This window comes from Otolemur garnettii, unplaced genomic scaffold, assembly GCF_000181295.1.
Source record: "Otolemur garnettii isolate 467f Iridium unplaced genomic scaffold, OtoGar3 scaffold00022, whole genome shotgun sequence".
In the NCBI taxonomy this organism is placed as follows: domain Eukaryota; kingdom Metazoa; phylum Chordata; class Mammalia; order Primates; family Galagidae; genus Otolemur; species Otolemur garnettii.
In genome coordinates, this window is record NW_003852417.1 from 9,582,614 (window position 1) to 9,607,360 (window position 24,747).

The 24,747-nt window shown below is 40.6% G+C and overlaps 1 protein-coding gene across 2 annotated transcripts in view; it reads left to right on the forward strand.

The window, feature by feature from the left end:
- KCNS3 (potassium voltage-gated channel modifier subfamily S member 3) overlaps nt 1-23,846 on the forward strand; it is a 38,076-nt gene extending 14,230 nt beyond the window's left edge. Inside the window, exons 2-3 of one of the 2 annotated variants that reach the window (XM_023511886.1) lie at nt 6,560-6,750; nt 21,836-23,846. In XM_023511886.1, coding sequence (XP_023367654.1) covers nt 21,895-23,367 — 1,473 coding nt within the window. In that variant the 5' untranslated portion in view covers nt 6,560-6,750; nt 21,836-21,894 and the 3' untranslated portion in view covers nt 23,368-23,846. The remainder of the gene's footprint in view (nt 1-6,559; nt 6,751-21,835) is intronic. The other variant, XM_023511887.1, reaches the window with a different exon arrangement.
- The last annotated feature ends 901 nt before the right edge of the window (nt 23,847-24,747 follow it).

Genomic DNA, 24,747 nt, shown 5'->3' on the forward strand with positions numbered 1-24,747 from the left:
TCACTCCCCCCTGCCCAGATGCTGACTAAAACTGCTTATGAGCTTTTATTTTTCCAAATAGAAATAACCGTTTTCCTAAGTATTATATAATGCCTGCTCATTTAAAGAAAGGCACACAATATTGACAGGCAGGCAGTAGAAAGCAAAAATCACTGTACATTCTATTATCCGGAGGGAATGCATCTAACACTTTGTTGTATATTCTTATAGATTTTTATTCCATTCCAAAAAATTCAACATCTTACAAAGGTAGAATCATGCCATATATTATACTGTAATTATTTTCCTTATCTTACTGAGATTGTTTGTTTATGGATCTACAAGCAGTGAGTGTTGTGGTTAAGAGAATGGCTTTATTTATTGTTTGGGTTTGAATCATAGAGTTGTCATTTAATAGCTGTTGATTCCACGGAGTGAGTTAACTTTTCTATTTATCAGTTTCCCTGTCTGTAAAAGGGATGCAATAAAAACACGGCTTGTACAAGTGTTGTGAGGATTAAATAAGTTGAGACATGTAAACACTTAGCACAGGGCCCAGCTCAGTATATGGGAGGTGTTCCTATTATTATTTCAGAATGGCTAAAGAGTATTCATTGCATGGCTATTCTCATTCCATTTACTTATTCTCCTACCAATGGACCTTTAGGTTGCTTTTGACTTTTTACTGTTATGAATAATTAATAATGCAATGAACCTCCTTGTACATACATCGTTGAATACTTGTCTGACTTATTTCCTCAGGATACATTCCAAAATGGGAAACTGGGACGTGATACAACATCGCTGTCATGTCCTCTAGAAGGGTCTCTTTGAACCAGTTTGTACTTCTGTTATCACCGCTCAGTGTGGTTTTTCCAGATGCTCTCCAGAGACACTTGCTCTCAGTTCCTCTTTTGTGTGCTGGTGACAGTCATTTGATATGTCACCCATTCAAAACACAGAGACAGAGGCGACGGAGGCAGGGTCTCCAGCTGGGCAGGTTTGGCCTGCCTTTTTCCTGGTTGTAGCCTGAGCCTCTGTCTTCAGCCACAAGGTGGATGGGCCTGGGCAGTTCATTCCCTGGGCCTGTATAAATTGGTAGTTGCATGGGGCCACTCAGAGTGACCATGCTGGGCTGGTGTTTCCTCCTGTGATGTGCACATACAGCCCCAGGTAGGCTCCTGGTCAGACTGTGTCTGTTTTTCTTTCTGTGGATTGCTTTGGGGAGGTGACACAGCTGTATCCCTGTTGTCTCCCCTCTTCCCCCGGGGGAAGTTGTTTAGAAACGCAGAACCCAAGGAGAGGAAGGTGGTGTTTAGTTACATACATCAAGCCGTTGGGATTTCTGGATATGAGATTGCATTTACTCATTCTGAGTGTCCAAGAGAAACTTAATTTATACTAACCTTTCAAAAATCATTTAGAGGCTTTGCTTTAAAAGCACTTACTGGTTTGTCCCTGAATATATTAGACCTTGAGAATTTTTCATTTTCTTTTCAGGACAGATTTAAAAAAATCACATTAATTAAAGGATTTTGTCATATTAATAAGGTACTTCTTAAAATTCGGTAATTTAGGAAAAGTAAATAGTTCAGGGATAACCTCAGTCATCTACTGTCTGTCCACTGGGAGATGTGTGGTTCTGACAACTTTGGATTATAGGATTTCAACATCAGTAAGATTTTTCTAGCACACTAAATTCAGTTATGGCAGTCTGATCACAGCATTTTAATTTTATTTAAGAAAAAAGCACTGGGTGGCAATTCTCATTAGTTAAGCAAGATAGAGGTAGGGTCTAATCTCGCCTCCATTATTATTCATCTAATTTCATTACTCTCCAATTTCATTGAAAATTGGTTTGTGATTGATGAATAGTGGCAAGACTATGAAACTGACATGTATGTGCCTTTTTCCTGGGATGTCAATGAGTTTCCACAAGATTAGAGTTTTGGTGGGGAAGTGCTCAGGGAGCCTGCAGTGTATTTAGCGGGAGCAGCTCTGCCTGTGGAAAGCCATAGCGGGTGGTATGTCTGTAACTAGGCTGGGGCACGTGCCCGTTGTATCACTGTGGCACGTTAGGAAATTTGTTAGGAAAATGTTAGGAAATTTAAGACTCTCTCAGAGAAAATCACGAACCTTTAGACTCAAATCCTATGAAGCATGCTTTGAGTTTCAACAAAAGGGTAAACTTGCTTTTTATCTTTCTTCATTTTAAACGTTTTGGTTGTCTGACAAGGGAAATGCCAGGACTGAATCCTAAAAGAACAAGCATTGGGGGAATATCCTCAGCCCCAGGGGCAGAGGAGGTACTACTACAAGTTGTCATTCCAAGCTTTCTGACCTTTAGCTCCCAAACAGATGTCTAAGGTCCTTTGACTCTGTCTGTAGGATAGGTTCTCAACTGGGGATGATTTTGGCCCCCAAGGGACATTTAGCAGTATCTGGAGACATTTTTGGTTATCGAGGCCTTGGGAGGGAGCCTGCATAGGAGTTACCTCGCCTGCAATGTCAATGGAGGCGGAGTTGCAAAATCCTCCTGTAGAAGTTTCCAAGGTCAGGCTGTCTCCAGGGAAGCTGGCTAGCAGCCAGGAGGAGGGGGCTCAAAGGTGGCTATCATGGGAGGGGTCGGCTCTCTGTCGGCACTGCAACTTTAGAAACTCACTCTTAGTAGTCCCAGAGTTGATCAAACTCAGGTGGTTAAGTTGCATCAAGACTCATACGCAACTGTATAAATGTCTTATTCAGTTCTGCTAAGAATGAGTGGAGAGAGTGGACACTGTGTTGACTGCATAGCTCACATACCCCCTATTGGCAAGATGCAGGGAAATCCAGATCACCAGGAGGTGCCTGGGGAGTCTGGAGACAGAACAAGGAGATGTGTTTTGGGTGTAACATGATACCTGAAACTCTGGTGTCCTGACATCTAAATCTCCATTCTTGAGATGTTCTACCATCAGGGTGGTCATGCTGAAAATTTAGGATAAGACACTCTTCCTTTTGCCACCGCTGGGATTGGGTTTCAGAACCAGCTTCCATATCTCACACTTTTCTTCTCTGTTTCCACCACTGACAAACTGCCTTTCATTATCCATATTGATTCTTTGCATTAATTTAGTCTTTAGTCTTGTTGGCTCAGGGGAGAGGAATTGTTTCAAAAATATGTCAGGCACCATTGTGTGACAGGGATAATCAATATGCAGACTGATATTAGGACATGTCCCTTACTGGAGGCTTTCTAAGTCTAGTGGGTAGCACTGATGTGACCACATTTCAGAAGAAGGTGGGCAGGACGGTGATGGGGACACACAGTGCTCTTGAGATACAAGTACTGAGACACAGACTGTGCTCCATTGTCACCTGCACTGTCTTGCTTTGATCTATCAGGCACTGGTTTTATAGTTTTTGAAGCAATCTTATTCCTATGCTTTCTAGTCCTGGGAGAAGCAGGAGTGGGAACCTGTGGTCTTAAGGCCACATGTGGCCCCCCAGAACCCCAAGGAAGGCCCCTCAACTAAATCCAAACTTTACAGAAAAATAAGGATTAATAGAATTAATAAAAGGATTTGTTCTGTAAAATTTGGATTCAGCAAAAAGGCCACACTCAGTGATCCAGAAGGCCACACGAGGCCCCGGCACTGCATGGAGGGAGACATTGTCATTCTTGCCGACTGTCTGCTGTCCACTAGCTTTTCCCTGGCTTTTGTTCCAAGACTGAATGTCAAGTCTCTGGATGATGAAAGAGTCCAATATGCCACTTAATCTTCACCTTTTCCCTCTCCATGATGGAGGCCATCATTTCACACATTTTTGAATGCCTGTCGTCCACCCCTCAGGAAGTATGGCCAGGGTGGAGGGAAGTGCAAGGGTGATGCAGAGAGTTATTGTGAAGGGCGGGTAGCAATACTTGAGTGAGCTTGATGTGTTTTTCCAGGATCTTGCTGAATCACTCAGCAAAATCAGAAATCTGTTAAGTGCTAAATCATAAACAATGTGCCAACACTGTTCAGGAAGCTAGGAACACAGATTAATACAAACACCGGATAGGTAAGCAGGAAGGGCAGAGTATATGTTGGATGTACACATTTTTCTTCCCTGAAGTCTGCTCATTTGGATCATGTTCTGCCCACTTCCCGTCCTTCCTTGACTCCCCAACAACTAGGAAGGATCCTGAGTTTCCACATTAATTGAAATTGGGAAGACTTACATGAGTTTGAATCCTGGCTCTGGTACTGCTTAGGTGTGAGGCTTTGGGCAGGTAGGTAGCTTTCCTGAGCCTCCATGTCCTACCTACAAAATGGGACTAATAATATTTGGCCATGCATGGTGGTTGAGGACAGAGATGTATGAAAAACTCCCAGGGAGCTTCCTGGCTTCTTGTGGGGATGCAGAAAATGATAGTTATCATCTGCTGAGAAGCCATACATAGATGCGAATGCTTTTATAGGAGTGAGAATTGACATAGATTCACTGGAAGAGGCATTAATGGGTATTACATGTTTTCTGAAAATCCAGTTTTTATTTATTTTATTTTATTTTGTTTTATTTTTTGAGATAGAGCTTCAAGCTGCCTCCCTGCGTAGAGTGCTGTGGCATCACAGCTCACAGCAACCTCCAACTCCTGGGCTCAAGTGAGTCTCCTGCCTCCACCTCCCAAGTAGCTGGGACCACAGGCACCCGCCACAACGCCTGGCTATTTTTTCTTGGTTCCAGTTATCATTATTGTTTGGTGGGCCTGGGCTGGATTCGAACCCGCCCCCTTAGGTGTATGTGGCTGGCGCCTTAGCCACTTGAGCCACAGGTGCTGAGCCGAAAATCCAGTTTTTAGATAGGAATCATGGTGGTGGAAAATGGGGCAGGGCATGGGAATTTGAGTTTTGGGGGGAGGAAGAGAGAAAGGGACAGCCTGAGTTGGCATTTATTCTTCAGATGTTGACTTTTAAAGGCCCAGCAGGTACCAGTGTCTGTGAAAAGGAACCGTGGCTCACCTCTCAGCGTGTCCCTGAGCTGGCACTGACCTTTCTCCGTGATGATCTCGCGCAGTGAACTTTTAGATTAGGCCGTGCTTGGGGTTTCTTAGAAGTGCTGCGTAGCCAAAGTGCTTCGTTGTTTTTTTCTTCAGTAATTAACATACTGGTATCAAAGCTGTTTGCAGTTAATTAATTATCTCCCAGGCAGATTAATCTTACAGGGAAAGGAAGACTTGTGTTACTATATCCCTTTAAAAAGGTGCAGCAACATTTCTTTCATTGGAAAGTAAATATTGGAGGCTGACCCGATGGTGTGCTACTGGGAGGTTTTGAAGGAGGAGGAGGAGAATGAGGAAGAGGGGGGAGGGATTTTGGCTCCTGAACTGATTTTTTTCCCCTCCTGTTGAGATTTCTTTACCTCCTCTGCCAAGAGTTCCATAGAAGTTCAGTCTGGGCAGAGCTACATTTTGCTTCTGGATCTTTCTTCCTTATCTATTTCAGTTAGAGGTGGGAATTTACCCTCCTGCAAAGTCCAAACATGTTGCAGGATTGCTCTCCCAACTCAGAAACCGTGTTCCTGCTTTCTCCCCGGGCCCCTGTCCCCACCAGTTGCTGGTCGGTATTGTTGGGACACCAGGACTTATTTGTTGGGTCTGGGGCCTGTGACCCCTGGAGGCTGGGGTCAGGCACTGCAGCTGGTGGGCAATCCTGACGCAGTGTTCCCAGCAGATCTGAACCACAATCATGGTTTTTGTTTCATGATTGACATAGCCAGAGGCACTTCTGTCTTGCCTTTTGCTCAAAATGTTTTTCTTCTTCTTTCTTTCCTCCTCCTTTTGAACCTGACTGGAAACCATGAAAATCAATGGATAGATGGTTAGATGCTTGTGTGCAGCTGTGAAAATGCCTCAACGTGAGGCGAGACTTACCTGGATGGGGATTGGAATCTATTGCTTTCTTTATCTGGAGAGAGAAACTGAAATTTGTCTTTTTACTTGTTTTGACACAGCCTTAAAACACCCTCCCAACCCTCCACCCGGCAAAGGTTAACAGGAGCACTCTGTGTTAGGACCTGTAGTCATTTCTGATGTGTGAAATAAGGTAAAATTGAATTTGGCCAGTGTTTGAAACTTATTGATTTCAAATTAGAGCAGAACTGTTAATTCTGTTAGAGCCGTAACACTCAGAAGTTGGTCTCTGAGAAGAATTAAAATGTGTTCATTTTGAAGCTTATCAGGATATTGTTGATAAATTAGCTGGGAGAATAATGCTCCTATGAGAAACTGCATGGGAGTGGGTGACTGTTGTCCTCATTCTAGTGCCTGGTTTTGTCTTTGGATGTTTCTTTGGCCTGTGTCTGTGGAGACATCCTAAGCATTCACCTTCAATTGAGTTCTGTGAATCTGTAAACCCATTCATGTGTCTGGCTGCCCACTTGTCCAGTGGGAGCGATGGCTCCACAGGGGGCCACCACCTCCTGCACGAGAAATCGATGAGTTCTCAGAGTTGGGTCCAATCGGTGAAATGCCCGGACTGTGGATTCTGTCATAGAGTGTCTTGGGTGTATTTATTTCCTCCTCGGAGTTACAGTTGGCTGATGTTTTCTTCTGCAGGTGAGAGTGATTTTCCAGCAGTTTCTTTGGCCTCTACAACCAGAGGACAGGCTTCTCCTCTTCTTTTTGGCCCTAAATGCCTATGTGCACCACACGGGCCAGCGAGGGGAGAAGGGTGGAGCTTCTTGGATGACGATGGACATCCCCCCGGGCAGGATGAAGGCAGAGAGTGTGGCGTCACCACCTGAAGGGTAAGAGTTGCCTTTCTCTTTTTCATATTCTCTGGAACACATTATTTATCGAAGGAAGACGAGGGGGAAACTTACAGTGTCGTGACAAAGGTAAAAGGTCATGAAAGGGACTCTTCTGCTTGTCAAATCCACCCAGGAGTTGGGATAAACAATTAAAGGGAAAGCATCAGGCAAGAAGGATTGGATTGGAGTTGTGCTGAGGGACACCACAGTCCACTCTAAAAACTCTGTTGTCCACATTCCTGTGTCCTCCCTATTTTGACATTGAGAGAGTCATGCTACTGCTACTGTGACTAGATTCCATTTGTGTTCATTTGAGCCAGTCTGGCTTAAAATGGGTGTCAGGGAGCAAGAATTGGTCAATCTGGCTCAGGTCACAGGCTGGGCAGCTGATCAGAAGTATCTGGCCCAGAAACACATCTTAGTTTGAGTCACCTAAAGTTAAAGACATGCTGGATCTATCTAATTAAACTTAAGCTATCCCACATAAAAATCATAGTTTGGGCATTGTCTTAGAACACCGACTGATATATCTGTCTGTACTGGTCATTTGACCCCCAAAAGGGCTCTGGTGCTGAGGAGTGGGTGCCTCTTACACATGTCTGGATAGTTCACCATAGTCCCCGACAAGCCCACTTCATTCATTTGATTGGTTGGCCACTGGAGGTATTTAATTTTGCCATGGTTGGTCTGGATCATTCTTCTAGCTCTTTGAAAAAAGTGGTGGTGGCTTTTGTTAATTCTTTGAAATAAAAGCAAATATCTTTTATTAGGTGATGGGCAGCAGTTAGCATAAGAGACTAAAGCTGTAGTAGGACAGTAAATATCTCTGCCTTGGTGGAGCTTGGAGTCTAGAGTAAGCAGTGATCAGACTCATGGTGAGTATGGAGATCTCTAGAGACTATTCTAGTACCTGGAGTTGTGCACTACACAATGGGCTGTGGGGGCAGGTGAGTAGAGCAAGGGAGGCAGGGACGAGAGAACCATTGGTCTAGATCAGGCATCCTCAAACTATGGCCCACAGGCCACATCCAGCCTGCTGAGGACATTTATCTGGCCCGTCGGTTTTTTTTGCCACCATTGCCTGTCCTGCTTAGCAGCGGACTCATCCTGGGGCCTGCAGTCCAGCCCTCCAACGGTTTGAGGGACAGTGAACTGGCCCCCTGTTTAAAAAGTTTGAGGACCCCTGGTCTGGATGCATTCAAATTCTTCCAAACTCCCTACCTTGGATACCAGCACTTTCCTGGCATAAATGTGTGTGTACATCCTCTGGCTCAGCTAGAGACGTGGTGTTGTGTCTATAGCAGCTTTATGGGGCCGCTCTTGTGGCAAAGTCCACAGTTTTACTGTTTCTGTTCGAACGGCTATCATCTGTGATTCTTTGCTTTTTACAAAGAGGACAGCTTTCTGGCTGCTTGGCTCACTAAATCACGAAATCCCCCAGCCTCTGAGCAGCTCTCTGCTTGGAGATGAGCTGTGTGAATTACAGAGCTCCCTGGAGTTTTCGAAAAGGAATAGTTACACTAAATAGAGGTCCAGAGGGCATGAGTATAACTTTAGCCTGATTGCACCAGTTGGAGAGAGCGAGAGAGGAGGGAAAGGCATGGGGCCAGGAAAGGGTAAGGGAGAAAAACTGTTATATCACTTTTATTTTTAGAGTGAAGTTTTACATGTGTCTTGATTTTTTCTGTTTTTCAAAAGGACTTTGTGTTTGTTATATTATCCTCAGGGTGGGTTTAGCATCTCTTTTCCATGGATGGAGAATCTACCTACCCAAGGCCGTGTACCTGGGTAGAGGTGGCGTGAATGCAAGCTTTCTACATCCGAGACTTTTGGTCTTGTTAGTTGCCTTGGATAGTTCCCTGTGAATAAGGGGACATGGTGGTTCGTTTTGTTCAGGGGCAACATTTACAACTTGGGTTCAGGTTTGAGACTGCTAGGGCCTGTGCCATAGCTGTGTCGCGGGCGGTGGCCTAGGCTGTTGGAACACAGATGTAGAGTAGACTCAGGAAGGGGTTTTCTTGCCTGTCTGTTTGGCCAGTGAGACGCAAACTTTCCATCAAATCTTCCTCAGTGGCCTGGGCTAGCCTTCTTGGAAGGCTGCTGGAGGGAATGGCTTTAGGTAGGAGCTTCTCACTGCCTAGACAATGCCGTGAGAGAAGACCATCCTGGGGAAGGTGCCTGGGGAAGACATGAGTGTGGACTGACTTTAGATTTTCAATCTAGTTTACATTGGCTTAATTTATTTTGTATATCCTTATAGAAATCATGACCCATCCTTTTTTAAAGCCTAAATGATTTTTCTTTTGCATTTAATAGAATGAAATGAAATGTTCCCTTTTGAGGGCATTCTTGTTCCAAAAAGATTGCCATAGGAATGCTGAAAATGGCCTATTTTTTTTTTTCTTTGATGAAAGAACTAGTGAATTATAGATTTCTGGACAAGTGGGAAGGAAAAACAAATCTAGGTTTTTTATTTACTTTTATGGAATTGGTTTTAAAAAGTGGTTCTGCCCCAGCAAGAAAATGGTTTGTATTATTCTACTTCTTTTTCTTTTCTGAGCAAAGCAAGTATGTTATCCAAGATGGCCAGGGCCACATGCATGCATATATGTGTTAGCCTTGAAAAGACACCGTTCTGAGAGTATTTTTTAAAGTGAGTCAGAGAGCACGAGGCAAAGGGAGCAGGAAGTGGACTAAGAGGAGGTGAAAAAGAGGTTAATGGCTTCGAAAAGGCTTTACAGGATGCCAGTGGGAGAGAAGTTGAGTCAATGTAGTTTTTCTGTGCAGCCTTTTAATCTGCCAGTGAGTATCTTGGATTTTTGACATCTTTTTCTTTCTTATCAATCTTATAAGCACCAAGAGGCACAAGGAGGCCAAATACTGTATATAGTGTTCTCACCATGAGTGATTTGGGTTGATAGTAGGCAAGGGGAATCGATACAGTGAGCGTAATCTCTCTTGGAGCAAGAGAATGAAAACTGCATCTGGTTCTTTTCTTTGGGAGCTGAATGCCTGTATCCACAGGCATGTCTGATTCGGGGCCCCACATGGCCACCACATGCTATGAGCAGTGCCCTCACTGGTGCGTATAGCATTCTTCAGTGAGAATGGTTGACAAAAGATGAAAATCAGAATATGAACCAGTATCTACTTCCTCCCATTTAAAAGGAAATGCTCATGTTTGAAGCATAGTTTGAGGAGTCTGCTCCATAATAACTGGGTAGTGCTGGTCACACACTGAGTCTCAGGTTTCCCTATTTACAAATGAGAGTCTAAGATCTGCCACTTAGGGTTGTTGAAGAGTTGAAGGAACGCATTCATTCTTTCATTTAATCTTGCTCATTGCTATATAATGTCCATATACTGCACCAGTTGCTGGAAATAAAAGAGCAAACAATAGTGTATGTGAAGCACTTGCCATACTGCATGACCTCAATAAAGCTGCTTACTACATTTTTTTAAAAAACACTTTTAATGGAGAATCTTATGATGTCCAAAAATAGAATAATAAGTTAAACTCCTGTGTGCCTATCTATCAACAGTATTAACCCATGACCATCTTGTATGATCAGTGTCCCCGCTTTCCCCATATGTTATTATGATATAAATCTCAAATGTTGTATAATTGTATCCATAAATATTTTAGCACATCTTTCTAAAAGATAAGGATTTGTTTTTAAGAACATAATTACAATACTGTTAAGACATTGAAAAATTAATAATTCTATTATGTTATCAAGTATATAGTTGATGTTCAAATGTCTCTGGTTTTCACACACACACACAAGTGTATAAAGTATTTGGCTGGTTAGAATCAGGATCGAGACAAAGCCCATACATTCAACCCATTCCATATAGTTCTTGTCTGAGCTATATTATCTGTCCTGTGTATTTTCCCATGTCTGGATTTTGCCAATTGCATCCCTGTGGTGTAATTAAACACGTTCCTCTGAAATCTCTATTTCAATAAAATCTAGTAATTTTGTTGTATTAGGCTTGATTAGTAGGTTCAGGTATTTGATCTCCCTGTTATGAAGTTCCTTGCTAACTTTTTATCTGTGTTTTGGCAGCCATGGATGATCATTACCCAGATCCATTATTATTATGAGTTGCAAAATGGTGAGATAATTCTTTCATTCCTTCTTTATTTATTAGCTAGACTCCTGTTACAAATGACAGTATTATTGAGATATACTTCATATACAATACCTAAAATCTACATTTTAAAAGTGTCTAATTCAGTGGCCCTTTGTATTTCATGAGACTTACACAATCACCTAACTCCAGAACATTTTTATCACCCATACCGATTAGGAGTCCCCATCTCTCTTGCCCCCAGCTCCTAGTAACGCTAATCTATTAATCTACTTTCTGGGTTTGACGCTTCTGGATATTTCTTATAAATGGAGTCATATACTATATGGCCTTTTTGGGTCTGGCCTCTTTCATTAGTATAGTGTTTTCAAATTATGTATGTCGCACCATCAGTACTATATTGCCTTTTATGGCCAAATAATATTGTGTTATATGGATATGCCACATTTTGTTATCTAGCCATCAGTTGATAGACATTTGGGGCTAGGAGTTTAAAGGTTGCAATGAATGATGATCACATTACTGCACTCCACCCTGTCTTTAAAAAAAGAAAAAGAAATTGTAAGAGCAAGAATTTTAGAGTTCTTTATACTGGATACCATACCCTTATATCAGATACACTATTTGCAAATATTTTCTCCCATTTTGTACGCTGTTTCATTTTTTTGATCTTTTTTGTTGTTGTTGTTGGGGATTCGTTGAGGGTACGCAGAACCAGGTTGCACTAATTGCTTTTGTTAGATAAGGACTCTTTTATAATTGTGTCCCAGGTCTTTGACTTGATAGTGTTCTTTGAAACACGATTATTTTAAATTGTGATGAAGTTAATTTATCTATTTTTTCTTTTATTTTGCTGTTTTAGTGTCATATCTAAGAATTCATTGAATAATTCAAGGTCATGAAAATTTATGCCTGTCTTTTTCTAAGAGTTTTACAGTGTTAGTACCTACATGTAGGTCTTTAATCCATTTAAAGTTGATTTTGGGGCTTGGTGCCTGTAGCTCAAGTGGCTAAGGCACCAGCCACATACACCTAAGGTGGCGGGTTTGAATCTAGCCCGAGCCCACCAAACAATGATGACGACTGCAATGAAAAAAAACAAAGCCAAGCGTTGTGGCGGGTGCCTGTGGTCCCAGCTACTCGGGAGGCTGAGGCAGGAGACTCGCTTGAGCCCAGGAGTTCGAGGTTGTGAGCTGTGATGCCACAGCACTCTACCCAGGGGGATAGCTTAAGGCTCTGTCTCAAAAAAAAAAAATTAAAATAAAATAAAGTTAATTTTGGTATATGGTGAGAGATAGACATTTGGTTTCATTGCTCTGCATATGGCTTTCCTAATACCATTTATTGAAGAGACTATTTTTATCCTCACTAAATTGTATTGGCAACCTTATCAAAAATAAATCAACAAGTAAGCCCAAAATATAGGCTTATTTATTTATTTATTTTCTAAAGTAATTAAATTCTTTAATGAATAGGCCTATTTATTTTCTTTCAGTTTTGTTCTGTTGGTCTTCTTGCCTATCTTAAGTCAGTGTCACACTGTCTTTGTAACTTCCTTTTTAAGGTTATTTTGGCTCTTTTGGTTCCCTTTCATTTCCATATGAATTTTATTATTTTTTTATAATTATATATACATTATTTATTTATTAAATCATAGCTGTGTACATTAATAATATCATGGGGTACAATGTGCTGTTTCTATATACAATTTGAAATACTTTCATCCAACCGGTTAACATAGCCTTCATGTCATTTTCTTAGTTATTGTGTTAAGACATTCATATTCTACATTTAGAGAGATTCACATGTACCCTTTCCATATGAATTTTAGAATCAAATTGCAAATTTCTGAAAAAAAGGCAGCTAGATTTTGTTGGGAATGTGTTGAATCTGCAGATTAATTTGGGGAGTGTTGCCATATCATCAATAGCAAATCTTCTCATCCATGAAAATGGGATATCTTTCCATTTATTTATATCTGCTTTAATTTTTTCAACAAATTTTATGGTTTTCATTGTATAAGTTCAAATGCTTTTGTTAAATTTATTCCTAAATATTTTATTCTTTTTAGTGCTATGTAAATGCAATTATTTTCTTAATTTATATTTATACTTTCCCTTCACTAGTGTATAGAAATACAATTGATTTTTGTATATTAATTTTATAACCTGCAAAATAGCTAAACTTATTTATTAGTTCTAATTTTGTATATGTGTATGTGTGTAGATTCCATAGGCTTTTCTATATACAAGATCATGTCATCTGCAAATAGAAATAGTTTAATTTTTCCATTTCCATCTGGATGCATTTTATTTCTTTTTCTTGCCTAATTTCCATGACTAGAACTTCCAGTACAGTATTGCCTAGAAGCAGAAAGAACAAACATCCACATTTTGTTACTGCTCTCAGGAAAAATGCTTTGAATCTTTTATCAGTGAGCATGTTTTTAGCTGTGGGTTTTTCATAGATTTTCTTTATAAAGTTGGGGAATTTCCTTTTTATTCCCAGTTTGTGAGTATTTTGTTTTCTTTGTCATGAAAGGATGGTGGATTTCTTTAAATGTTTCTTCCACATCTATTGAGATGATGGTGCAATTTTCTTTCTTTATTTTTTATTTCACATTAATATGAGGGTACCAATTATTAGGTTACATTGTGTTTGTTAGGTAAAGTTCAAGTTGTAGTTGAGCCTTTTACCCAGGGGGTGAGCTGTGTAGCCTTATCCTGTGCCCACTAGGTGAGAGTTTCCCAGTCCTCCTCTCTCTTCCCCTCTCCCTATTCCCTCATCTCCTCCCGCCCCTGCCTTGAATTTAATTGTGTTTTTCTTTCATGTGTGGATGTGGTTGTTTATCTTTTGGTTTCATATTAGTATTGAGTACGTTGGATACTTACTTTTCCATTCTTGTGATAATGGAATTTGAAAAATTCTGTTAGTGTTTTTATTACTTTGACAGATTTACATATGTTAAATCAACCTTATATTCCTGAGATAAATCTCACTAATCATGGCATATAATCCATAGGTAAAGTTATGTTTTATATGTTGCTGGATTTTGTTTGCTAGTGTTTTGCTGAGGATTTATGCATCTATAGTCATAGGGATACTGGCCTGTATTTTTCTTGTGATATATTTTTTTGGTTTTGATATCAGAGTGTTATTAGTTTTATGTAATGAATTGGGAAGTGTGCCTTCCATCTTTTGGAAGAGTTTGTGAAGGATTGGTGTTAATTCTTTAAATATGTAGAATTTAGCAGTGAAGCTATCTGCACCTGAGCTTTCTGTATTGAAAATTTTTAATTGCAAATTCAATATTATAAGTTTTTTCAGGCTTGTTTTTCCTCTTGAATCAGTAACTGTAGGTTGTATCTTTCTAGCAATTTGTTCACTAGGTTATCTAATTTGTGGACATAAAATTGTTCACAGTATTTCCTTCTATCTCTTTTCATTTTTGTTAGGTCAGTAGTCATGTCTTCTCTTTCATTGTGGATTTTGCTAATTTTAGTCTCCTCTCTTATTTTTGGCTAGTCTACCTAAAGATTTGTCAATTTTGTTTATCTTTTAAAATAGCAAGTGACTTTCAGATTTTCTCTATTTTATTAGTCTCTGTTTTATTTCTACATTAATCTTTATTATTTTTCTTCTTTTTTTCCAACTTGCTTAAAGTGGAAGGCCAGTTGTCTATTTGAGATTTTTCTTTCTTATATTACAGATATGTACAGATATAAAAGTTCCTGTAAGCACTGCTTTAGCTGCACTCTGTAAGTTTCTTATCTTGAGCCTTTATTTCTATTCATCTAAAGTATTTTTAAATTTATCTTGTAATATTTCTTTTGGCCCATTAGTATTTAGGAGTGTTTTTTAATTTGTACATAAGTTTGAACTTCCCAAGTTTTCTTTTGTTACTGATTACTTAATTTCTTTCCATTAAGTTTGGTGTACATACTTATACTATTTCAATACTTTTTTTGAATGTATTGGCTTGTTTTTTGATGTAGGATGGCCTACATGGGAGAATTTTCTTTCGTTTTTCTTGGCCAGAAATTTTAAGTAATTAATTAATTTTTTTTAATGGTTTTTTGTGGGTTTTTTTATTGTTGGGGATTCATTGAAGGTACAAATCACCAGGTTACACTGTTTGCATTTGTTAGGTAAAGTCCCTTTTATAATTGTGTCCCACCCCCAAGAGGTGTGCCACACACCATGATATAATTGTGTCTCCCACCCTTTCTCTCTCTCCACTCCCCCATGCCCCCACCCCCTGCCATGTACTAGCATCAATTGTCCTCATATCAGAATTGAGTACATTGGATTCTTGTGTCTCCAGTCTTGTGATGCTTTACTAAGAAGAATGTGTTTCAACTCCATCCAGGTTAATACAAAAGATGTAAAGTCACCATCTTTTTTAGTGGCTGAATAGTATTCCATGGTATACATATACCACAGCCTGTTAATCCATTCCTGTATTGGTGGACATTTAGGCTTTTCCACAATTTGGCCATTGTAAATTGGGCAGCAATAAACAGTCTAATGTAAATGTCCTTATGATAAAATGATTCTTTTTCTTCTGGGTAGATGCCCAGTATAGGCTTGCAGGATCAAATGAGAGTTCTAATTTGAGTTCTTTGAGGATTCTCCATACTTCCTTTCAGAAGTTGTATTAGTGTGCAGTGCCACCAGCAATGTAAAAGAGTTCCCTTCTCTCCACATCCATGCCACCATTTGCAGCTTTGAGAATTTGTAATGTGAGCCATTCTCACTGGGGTTAGGTGATATCTCAGGGTGGTTTTGATTTGCATTTCTCTGATAATTAGGGATGATGAACATTTTTTCATATGTTTGTTCACCATTCATCTGTCTTCTTTAGAGAAGGTTCTATTCCTCTCTCTTGTCTATTGATATAAGGGATTGTTGGTTCTTTTTATGTTGCTTAATTTGAGTTCTCTTGTAGATCCTAGTTATCAAGTTCTTGTCTGAGTCACAATATGCAAATGTCTTTCCTCATTCTAAAGATTGTCTCTTTGCTTTGACTGTTGTCTCCTTAGCTGTAGAGAAGCTATTCAGTTTAATGAAGTCCCATTTGTTTATTTTTGTTGTTTTTGCAATTGCCATTGGAGTCTTCTTAGTAAAGTCTTTCCCAGGGCCGATACCTTTAAGTGTTTTCCCCATACTTCCTTTGAAGATTTTTTTATTGATTCATGCCTTTGATTTAGATCTTTTATCCATCATGAATTAAATTTAGTGACTGGAGAAAGGTGTGGGTCCAGTTCCAGTCTTTTACATGTGGCTATCCAGTTCTCCCAGCACCATTTGTTTAATAGAGAATTTTCTAAGTGAATTTGAGAAAAATATGTATTCTGCTGTTGTTCAGTAGAATGTTCTATAGTTGTCTGTCAAATTTGGTTGGTTTATAATGCTGTTCAAACCATCTTTTGTCCCTGTAGATTTTTTGTTGTTGTTGTTACATTCATTGTTGAAAGGAAGATATTGAAATCTCCAACTATCATTGTTGAATTGTTTATTTATCCCTTCATTTCTGTCAGTTTTCATATCATGTATTTTTTAGGCTCTACTGGTGGGTATATAGTAATATACAAATATATACATTATATGTATTTATTTATTGCTCATGCCTTCTTGATAGGTTGACTCTTACTACTTTTTTTTTGTTTTGTTTTTTGGCTGGGGCTGGGTTTGAACCCCCCACCTCCGCCATATGGGGCCAGTGCCTTACTCCTTTGAGCCACAGGCTCCGCGCCTGACTCTTACTACTTTTGAATGCCCTTTGTCTCTAGTAACATTTTTGTCTTAAAGTTTCTTGTATATAATATCAGTATAGACACTTTAAGTCTCTTTCAGTTATTATTTTCAATTTTTTACTTTCAAACTATTTACATTTTTGAATCTAAATACTTTCTTTTTTTTTTTTTTGAGTTAAAGATAGAAGGTGCTTGAGACTTTGTCCCTTGAGTATTTTTTTTTTTTAATTGAATAGTAACTGTGTACATTAATGCACTTCTGGGGTTCAGTGTGGGGTTTTCACAAACAATCTGAAACACTTCCATCAAACTGGTTAACATAGCCTTCACGTAATTTTCTTAGTTATTGTGTTAAAACATTCATATTCTACTCATAGAAAGATTCATTTGTACCCTTGTAAGATGAACCACAGAAGTGAACCCTCAAATCCCCCTCCCTCCACCTTCCCCGTATCCTTAGGTTGTTATTAGGTTATAGCTTTCATATAAAAGGTATAAATTAGTTTCATAATAGAGGTGTGTACATTGGATACTTTTTCCTCCGCCATTTTAATTGTTTCTGTTGCTATTTTGTTTGAATTATTGGAATATTTTTTATAAAGAAAAAATTTCCTCAGGACTATGATTTTTTTAGGCATAATTCATGCAGAAAGACAGAATAAAAGCTTTATTTTCCACATTCCAGAGTAATTAATTGTTATTCTAGCACCATCCAAAGATGACCAGTGTATTTCCTTCTTTATTTTAGGAAATATTATAATCAATCAACTCAGGAATTTTAACAAACTTGATATGTTTCAGTCCATTGCAGATTTATTTTCTGTTTTTGAAGCATAGAAAGCATAGACTTCCCATCTTTGGCTAGTGTAAGTTTTTTATGTTTTGAGTCTTCCACTGTCATCTTTGGTAGCTTTCATGCTTTCTTGTATAACAGAATATTACTGGCTTGACTTATATGTTTCTTACCCTATGCCTGGGATTGGCTGTTTCTCCAAGAAGCTCTGGTTCTTTTTAGTGAGAAATTGTATTTAGATGTCTCGATGTGAGCAAACTCAGGTTGTTCATTGCTCCTATGGGTCAATAGACTGAGACTGATTTATGTATAGAAAGTTAACTGGGAGGTGTCCTTGGGGTCAACTCCCATGGGGGAATGAAGGAAATGGGAGTAGGCAAGAGGAAAAGTTGAATTGTGATGAGTTACAACAGAGACTTCAGCTGACACTATGGGGAATTTTGGAGTTTTTCCTTGAGAAAAGAGTGCTGGGTCTTTATAGCACCCTCCTAGACAAGTCATTAGGTAATTCCCAAGTTTAGCTTTCAGCACTGTCCACTATACTCTGTTCCCTTTCTCCCCATATAGGGAAGAATTTTATTATTTTTTGATTTAGCATTCCATTGTTTCTTCATGTAAGCAAACACACACACACACATGTGTGTACCATTGTATGTGTATATGTGTGTGCATAGTCATAACTCCGCCTTATTTTGCAACTTATTACATTTACTTTTCTCTAATTTTTTTCTTCCCATTTCACTGATAGGTCTCCCAGAAATCCTTCCATTGCATATACATGTAGAAAAACATAGACTTTCAGCTAATTAGCTTTTGAAGCTAATTCTCTATTGATGGGCATTTGGTTTGTTTCTGGAACAACTGAAACATTTTCAGTGTTTGCCTGTCTTTAAGAGAGTTATAGAAGAGAGATTTGTGGGCCAATGCAACTTTTCTAGATTTCCCCTCCATCGGAGTTCCCCTCATTTTGCGGTCCCGTTGCCATGTGGAGAGTGCCTGCTTCCCCATAGACTGATAGAATATGCAGCTCAATATTTAGATTTTTTCCCTAATTTTATAGATTAAATGTTATATTTTAGTATAGTTTTAATGTGCATGTATCATATTATGAGCAAAGTTGAGCACTTTCCATATGTTTTAAGGTTCATTTGCATTTTCCCCCTGTGAATTGTCTATCTCTCTTGTCCATTTTTCTATATTGCTGTCATACTTTATTTTCTGTTTTACTCTTTATACATTAGATATATTAATATTTTGTCTGTGATAGAGTGGCAATTTATTTTCCATTTTGTCTATGCTAGTGTCCTTTTTACTATATGAAAAATTACTCTTACATAATTATTTTTTCTTTTTTTAATGTATTTTGAGTCAGGATAAGGAAAGTTTTTCCCACTTCTCGTTTATCCATGAACTGATTCATATTTTTATTTAGTACATGTATGGTTCATATACACACATTTTATATATGTATAAATATATAAATTATAAATCTATCTGTATACATATATGGAAATACATTTATGAACCAGTAAATGAATGGCTATTAAATAAAAGCTTCCCTAAATATAGGATACTTGGAAATAATGATGTTCAGTATCTTGTTTTCTTTATTTGACTTTGATTATGTCAATCAGAACACAGTAGAGAGTCCAGAGCTTGGCAGAAGGCTCAGGCCTGGCTCAGGCCTCTGCCTCTAACCCTTAATAGCAGTTTTATGTTGCACCGGTCTCTTCTGATCTTGCTCCACATCTGCCAAGTCCCTGAGTCCATAGTGAGGAGCAAATGGTACAGGGAATGTTCATGACTGATGAGGGACTGTCTGAATGCAAGGAAGCTTGCTGCGGTTTGCAAAGCTGGGGGCTCCTTCCCTGTCCACAGCCAGGTGCTGTGGATTCTGCACAGCCAAGGACACCAACAACACTGGGACTCTGGCTGCAGTGACCTGGTGAATCTCAGCTTGCCTCTGAACTGAAGCATTTGATCTGGACAGAGATGCTTTCCTTTTTCTCTCTTCTGAATGCCCGACAACCCCAGAAACTCCTCATTTTGTGTTGTGTGTTGCTTTTTCATGGGATGGATAGAACTCATAACTCTTTTTCACTGGTGGGGATGAATAAAATACAGGGAGAACAGAGTGAGAAGACTGATACTGTGGGTGATAACAATGTTCTGCAGAGATGGGGAAATGCATTCCACACATACATACATACTCACGCAGGTGGCATTGTGGAAGCAGATACCAACTCTCTATGCTTGTGGGTTTCTAGAATAGGCAAGGAGGTGAAAACTAGTATTAATGGCAGCTTAGCTAAAACTAGATCCTTGAAACATTTTACTACTATACTTGCCATGAGCATAAGCCATCAGTGGCAGAGGGAACCCAGTGTTTTGAAAAGGTCAGTAAATTTGTTAAATGGTGCCTTAAGTCAGGCTGTGGTCTCTGGCTTCCTGGGACACACTGGTGTTGGCGTGTTGGGAACAAATGCCCTCATTTTCTTTATGACTAGAGACTTTCCTCTGGGGCAGATGGCAAGGGCTGGCATTAAGGCTGTGGCTTCTGGTGTATCTTTTTCAGAAGAGGAATCTTTCTTTCGTGGACAGCCTTGGCTTTCTGTAAACATTAGGGTAAAGAAATTCCTTCCTGAGGTCTTTGCCTCATTAGTGGTGTTGCCACTTATGCCGACCAGAAAACACAGCCTCCCTCTTTCCACTCAGTCACCAAGTCCTGTCAGTCTTCCTTGGTCAACTTCTCTTGAATTTGTCACTTCCTCTTCATATGCATTGTCTCTATGTGAATCTGGGTCTCTGCCGCCCCACACCTGTCTTCTACAGCCCTGTTTCCTTAGCCCTGTCTTTGTCCCCTGAAGCCTATCCGCTGCTGTCAGTGGGGGCTTTCTATGTCATAGACACAACCACACCCACTTGTTGATTCAAGCCCTCTTGTGGTCTTGCTGACAGGAAAAATTTCAGGCGCTTTGGACTGATGTGCAGGGCCCTTCACCATCTGGCTTCTTTCCTCTCTTTTTCTGTCCTTTCCTTTCTGTTTGGTGGACTTGGGTTGGCCTGCTGTAAACCTCTCCAGCCAGTTCTAAGAGAAAGCCCTGCTCCTTTAAGATAAAGCCCTCCTCTTTTCTCATTAACACCAAAGATGCTTGATTTACCTCAGGTATAACATTTCCCACATTGGATTATTGCATTATTGTAAGGGAAAAGAAAAGTGTATGTGTGTGTGTGTGGGGGGGGGTCTATGTAGTGGAGAGAATATGGACTTTGGAGTTAATGCAACTTGGCTCTATCCTTATGTAGTGTGCAATCTTGGATGCAACTTCTTTGAGTATCGATTTTTCTATCCACACCTTATCACATTGGAAGGATTGAATGACCTAAGTGTAAAGGTGTCCTGCAGCACCCAGTGGGGACTCAGCGTATGACGATCTCCTACTTCTCCTTCTGTGCGTCATCTGTCATGAGTGAGCATCATTACTCTGGCTGGTGGTCAGGAGCTATTATTTCTCTCTGAGAAATGGATCTGCTACACCCTGGTTAGTGTCGGAATTTTGAGAACACGCCATGTGCTCGGCCTGTATGAGCAATCTATGGGAAGATAATTATAGATTAGGGCTGTGTAGAGACCGTGAGGGGAAGGCGGAGGTAAGAGTGGAGCATGCTCATGTCAGAAAATTGATAGTGCAATTAACTTAAAAAGGTTTTCCCACCTCAAGTCAGTTCCTTTTCATTTGGATGTACCTGAAACACCATCCCATGAAGTGTAATGATATCTTTAAGATATAGGGTACTTAAGGACAAGGAGATAATTATATCCTCTTGATTGTCCACATCCAACCGCAGGGAGTAGGGCTTTCTCTTACAGGAGTCAAACGTGGATGCCTAAGGGAGATCCACAGCCTCGGTGAGAGCTGAACTGAGCCTCCTGTGATGTCTGGGTCGGGGGTGAAGGGCAGTGCCGAGGGCTGTTTCTATGGTTGCGCGACCTAGCCTGGGGATGTGAGGGTTGGCTTTGAGCCTGGCAGCTACTAGCTTATTGCATGTGAACTGAGCATTCTTGAACTCAGAGAGCCTGTCCTTGAGACCGTGGAGGTGCGTATGCGGCGTAAGTGATCTAAAATGCGTTGTTTCTGCAGGGGGCAGGGAGGGAGATAAAGTTTGGATGCATAATAAATAGAGGAAGGGAATTAAGCTCATAAAAATTATATTACCATCTTTCCTCTCTCTGAAAAAATATGTCTATAAACTCAAGTTTTTTGGGGAAAAATGTGTTTTGTGTTGATTTTCTTCTAGCCAAAATGTGTCCTAATATATTCATTTTTATTGCATCTCCTGTTTTGCTTTTAATGTAGCTCATCATCTCAGAAAAGGGCAGATTAAAAATAAGCTTGACCAGGCACACGGTGCTAATGCCATCTTCTGCTCCCTCCAGGTGCAGTGTGACCTTCCTCGTGTCCCTTCCCAGCCAGCACTCTGCCTCCCGGGTCCACCATGGTGTTTGGTGAGTTTTTCCATCACCCTGGACAAGACGAGGAACTTGTGAACTTGAACGTGGGTGGCTTTAAGCAGTCTGTTGACCAAAGCACCCTCCTGCGCTTTCCTCATACGCGACTGGGGAAGTTACTGACCTGCCGCTCTGAAGAGGCCATCCTGGAGCTGTGTGATGACTACAGTGTGGCTGACAAGGAGTACTACTTTGACCGGAACCCCTCCCTGTTCAGATATGTTTTGAATTTTTACTACACAGGAAAGCTGCACGTCATGGAGGAGCTGTGCGTGTTCTCCTTCTGCCAGGAGATTGAATACTGGGGCATCAACGAGCTCTTCATTGATTCCTGCTGCAGCAACCGCTACCAGGAACGCAAGGAGGAAAGCCACGAGAAGGACTGGGACCAGAAAAGCCATGACGCGAGTACTGACTCCTCCTTTGAAGAGTCGTCCCTGTTTGAGAAGGAGCTGGAGAAGTTCGACAAGAAGCGTTTCGGTCAGCTCCGGAAGAAGATTTGGATCAGAATGGAAAACCCAGCGTACTGCCTGTCCGCTAAGTTAATTGCCATCTCCTCCCTGAGCGTGGTGCTGGCCTCCATCGTGGCCATGTGCATCCACAGCATGTCGGAGTTCCAGAATGAGGATGGAGAGGTAGATGACCCCGTGCTGGAAGGTGTGGAGATTGCTTGCATCGCTTGGTTCACCGGGGAGCTTGCCATTCGGCTAGTTGCTGCCCCCTGTCAAAAGAAATTCTGGAAAAACCCTCTGAACATAATTGACTTTGTCTCCATTATTCCCTTCTATGCTACGTTGGCAGTAGACACCAAAGAAGACGAGAGCGAGGACATTGAGAACATGGGCAAGGTGGTCCAGATCCTCCGGCTGATGAGGATTTTCCGAATTCTGAAGCTTGCCCGTCACTCAGTAGGTCTTCGGTCTCTAGGTGCTACCCTGAGACACAGCTACCATGAAGTCGGGCTGCTGCTTCTCTTCCTGTCTGTGGGCATTTCCATCTTCTCTGTGCTTATCTACTCTGTGGAGAAAGATGACCACACGTCCAGCCTCACCAGCATCCCCATCTGCTGGTGGTGGGCCACCATCAGCATGACGACCGTGGGCTACGGAGACACCCACCCAGTCACCTTGGCCGGGAAGCTTATTGCCAGTACATGCATCATCTGTGGCATCTTGGTGGTGGCCCTGCCAATCACCATCATTTTCAACAAGTTTTCCAAGTATTACCAGAAGCAAAAGGACATTGATGTGGACCAGTGCAGTGAGGACCCCCCGGAGAAGTGTCACGAGCTACCGTACTTTAACATTAGGGATATTTATGCACAGCGGGTGCACGCCTTCATTTCCAGTCTGTCTTCTGTCGGGATTGTGGTGAGCGAGCCTGACTCCACAGACGCTTCAAGCATTGAAGACAAAGATGTTCCTCACGCCACATCCTTGGAGAACTGCACAGCAAAATGAGCAGGGCTGTTTGTGCCTGTATCTTGTGTCCCTTCCTGACGTTAGGTTAACACAGCTTTATAAACCTCAATGGGTTTGTTAAAAATCATTTAATTCTCAGGGTGTATCTTTCAGCCATAGTTGGACACTCATTGCTGGATTCTGAAGTGAGAGAATTATCTTTATTTTTCTCAGCGAGGTCAATTAAATATTTTGTTCTGAAATTTATTTTTTCAAAAGAGAGAGTTGTGATATGGTTTTGGAATAAAAGGTAAATGGTATCGGGTGGGATTTGTTGCTACAGCTTATGCATCATTCTGTTTGTCATTTACTCACATTGAGCTAACTGTAAATTACTGACAAGTAGAATCAGAGGTCCAGGCAACTGAAGACTACATGCATGTGAGATCCATAAACTGAGACAATGCATGTACATCCATGCTCATGTTCTAGACATGGAAATTAGGAGCCTAATAAACTTCCTAATTCAGTATGGAGAATGTCTGGGTTGTGTGTTTTTATTTTGAGTAAGTGCCTTTCAGTATGTTCAACATGGGCTTGGAAAAGAAATGCTCTTTTTGTGGCACAAAGAGTCCCTTTCTTATGTTTCTGAGCCCCTGAGGGGAGGTTTTTTCAAGTTCTTGATCATTGTTAGGAAAGGAATTTCAGGACATACCACATAAACCAGTCAAGGAACAGCTTTTTCTTGAAAGTGAAAGTAGACTCAGGAAAAAGAGCAGCTGTACTTGGAAGAAGTGGTTTTAGATCTGGTGTAGTTTTACTAATTAGGGGAGGAATATTCAAGGAGTTGGCTTTTGCTAAGGATTTCAGTTGTAATTCTTAGAATTGGATCGCTTCCCATTCCCATGCTTTATGTGATGTCTTGAAATTGTTATGGTGACTTCAAGGGTGGAGAAATTTTAAAAGCACAATGTAAATGATGTTATAATTAGCCAACATTGATGTGAAGTAACAGAGATAGCTGACAAGCCAGCTGAAGCAGGTTCTCAGCCCTCTACTTAGCTTCAGCTTGAGGGTTATTTACTTTATTTACTCTTAGAAGACATCTGCACCCAGTCTTCGAGCACTTGCATCTGGCCTCAGCCCTGTCTCCTGCTCTCTTACTTTAGCACTTTTGTTCAGTACACTTGTAGGTGGTGGGCAGGTAGAGGACATGTCTGCGAGTAACCTGTGCTGTTTATTGTAAACTGGTTAAGCCTGTGGGTAGTTAGGACACACTCAAGCCGTCATTATGAATGAAGCGTATGGCCTTAGCATTATATTGTTAGTGTGCACAGTAGAACCTCCACCATTGATACCTCCTTACATTCACCACCTTCTTAAGCTGACCTAATGAACACAGACCAGACATGCACCACTTGTACATATCAGTAGAGTAGG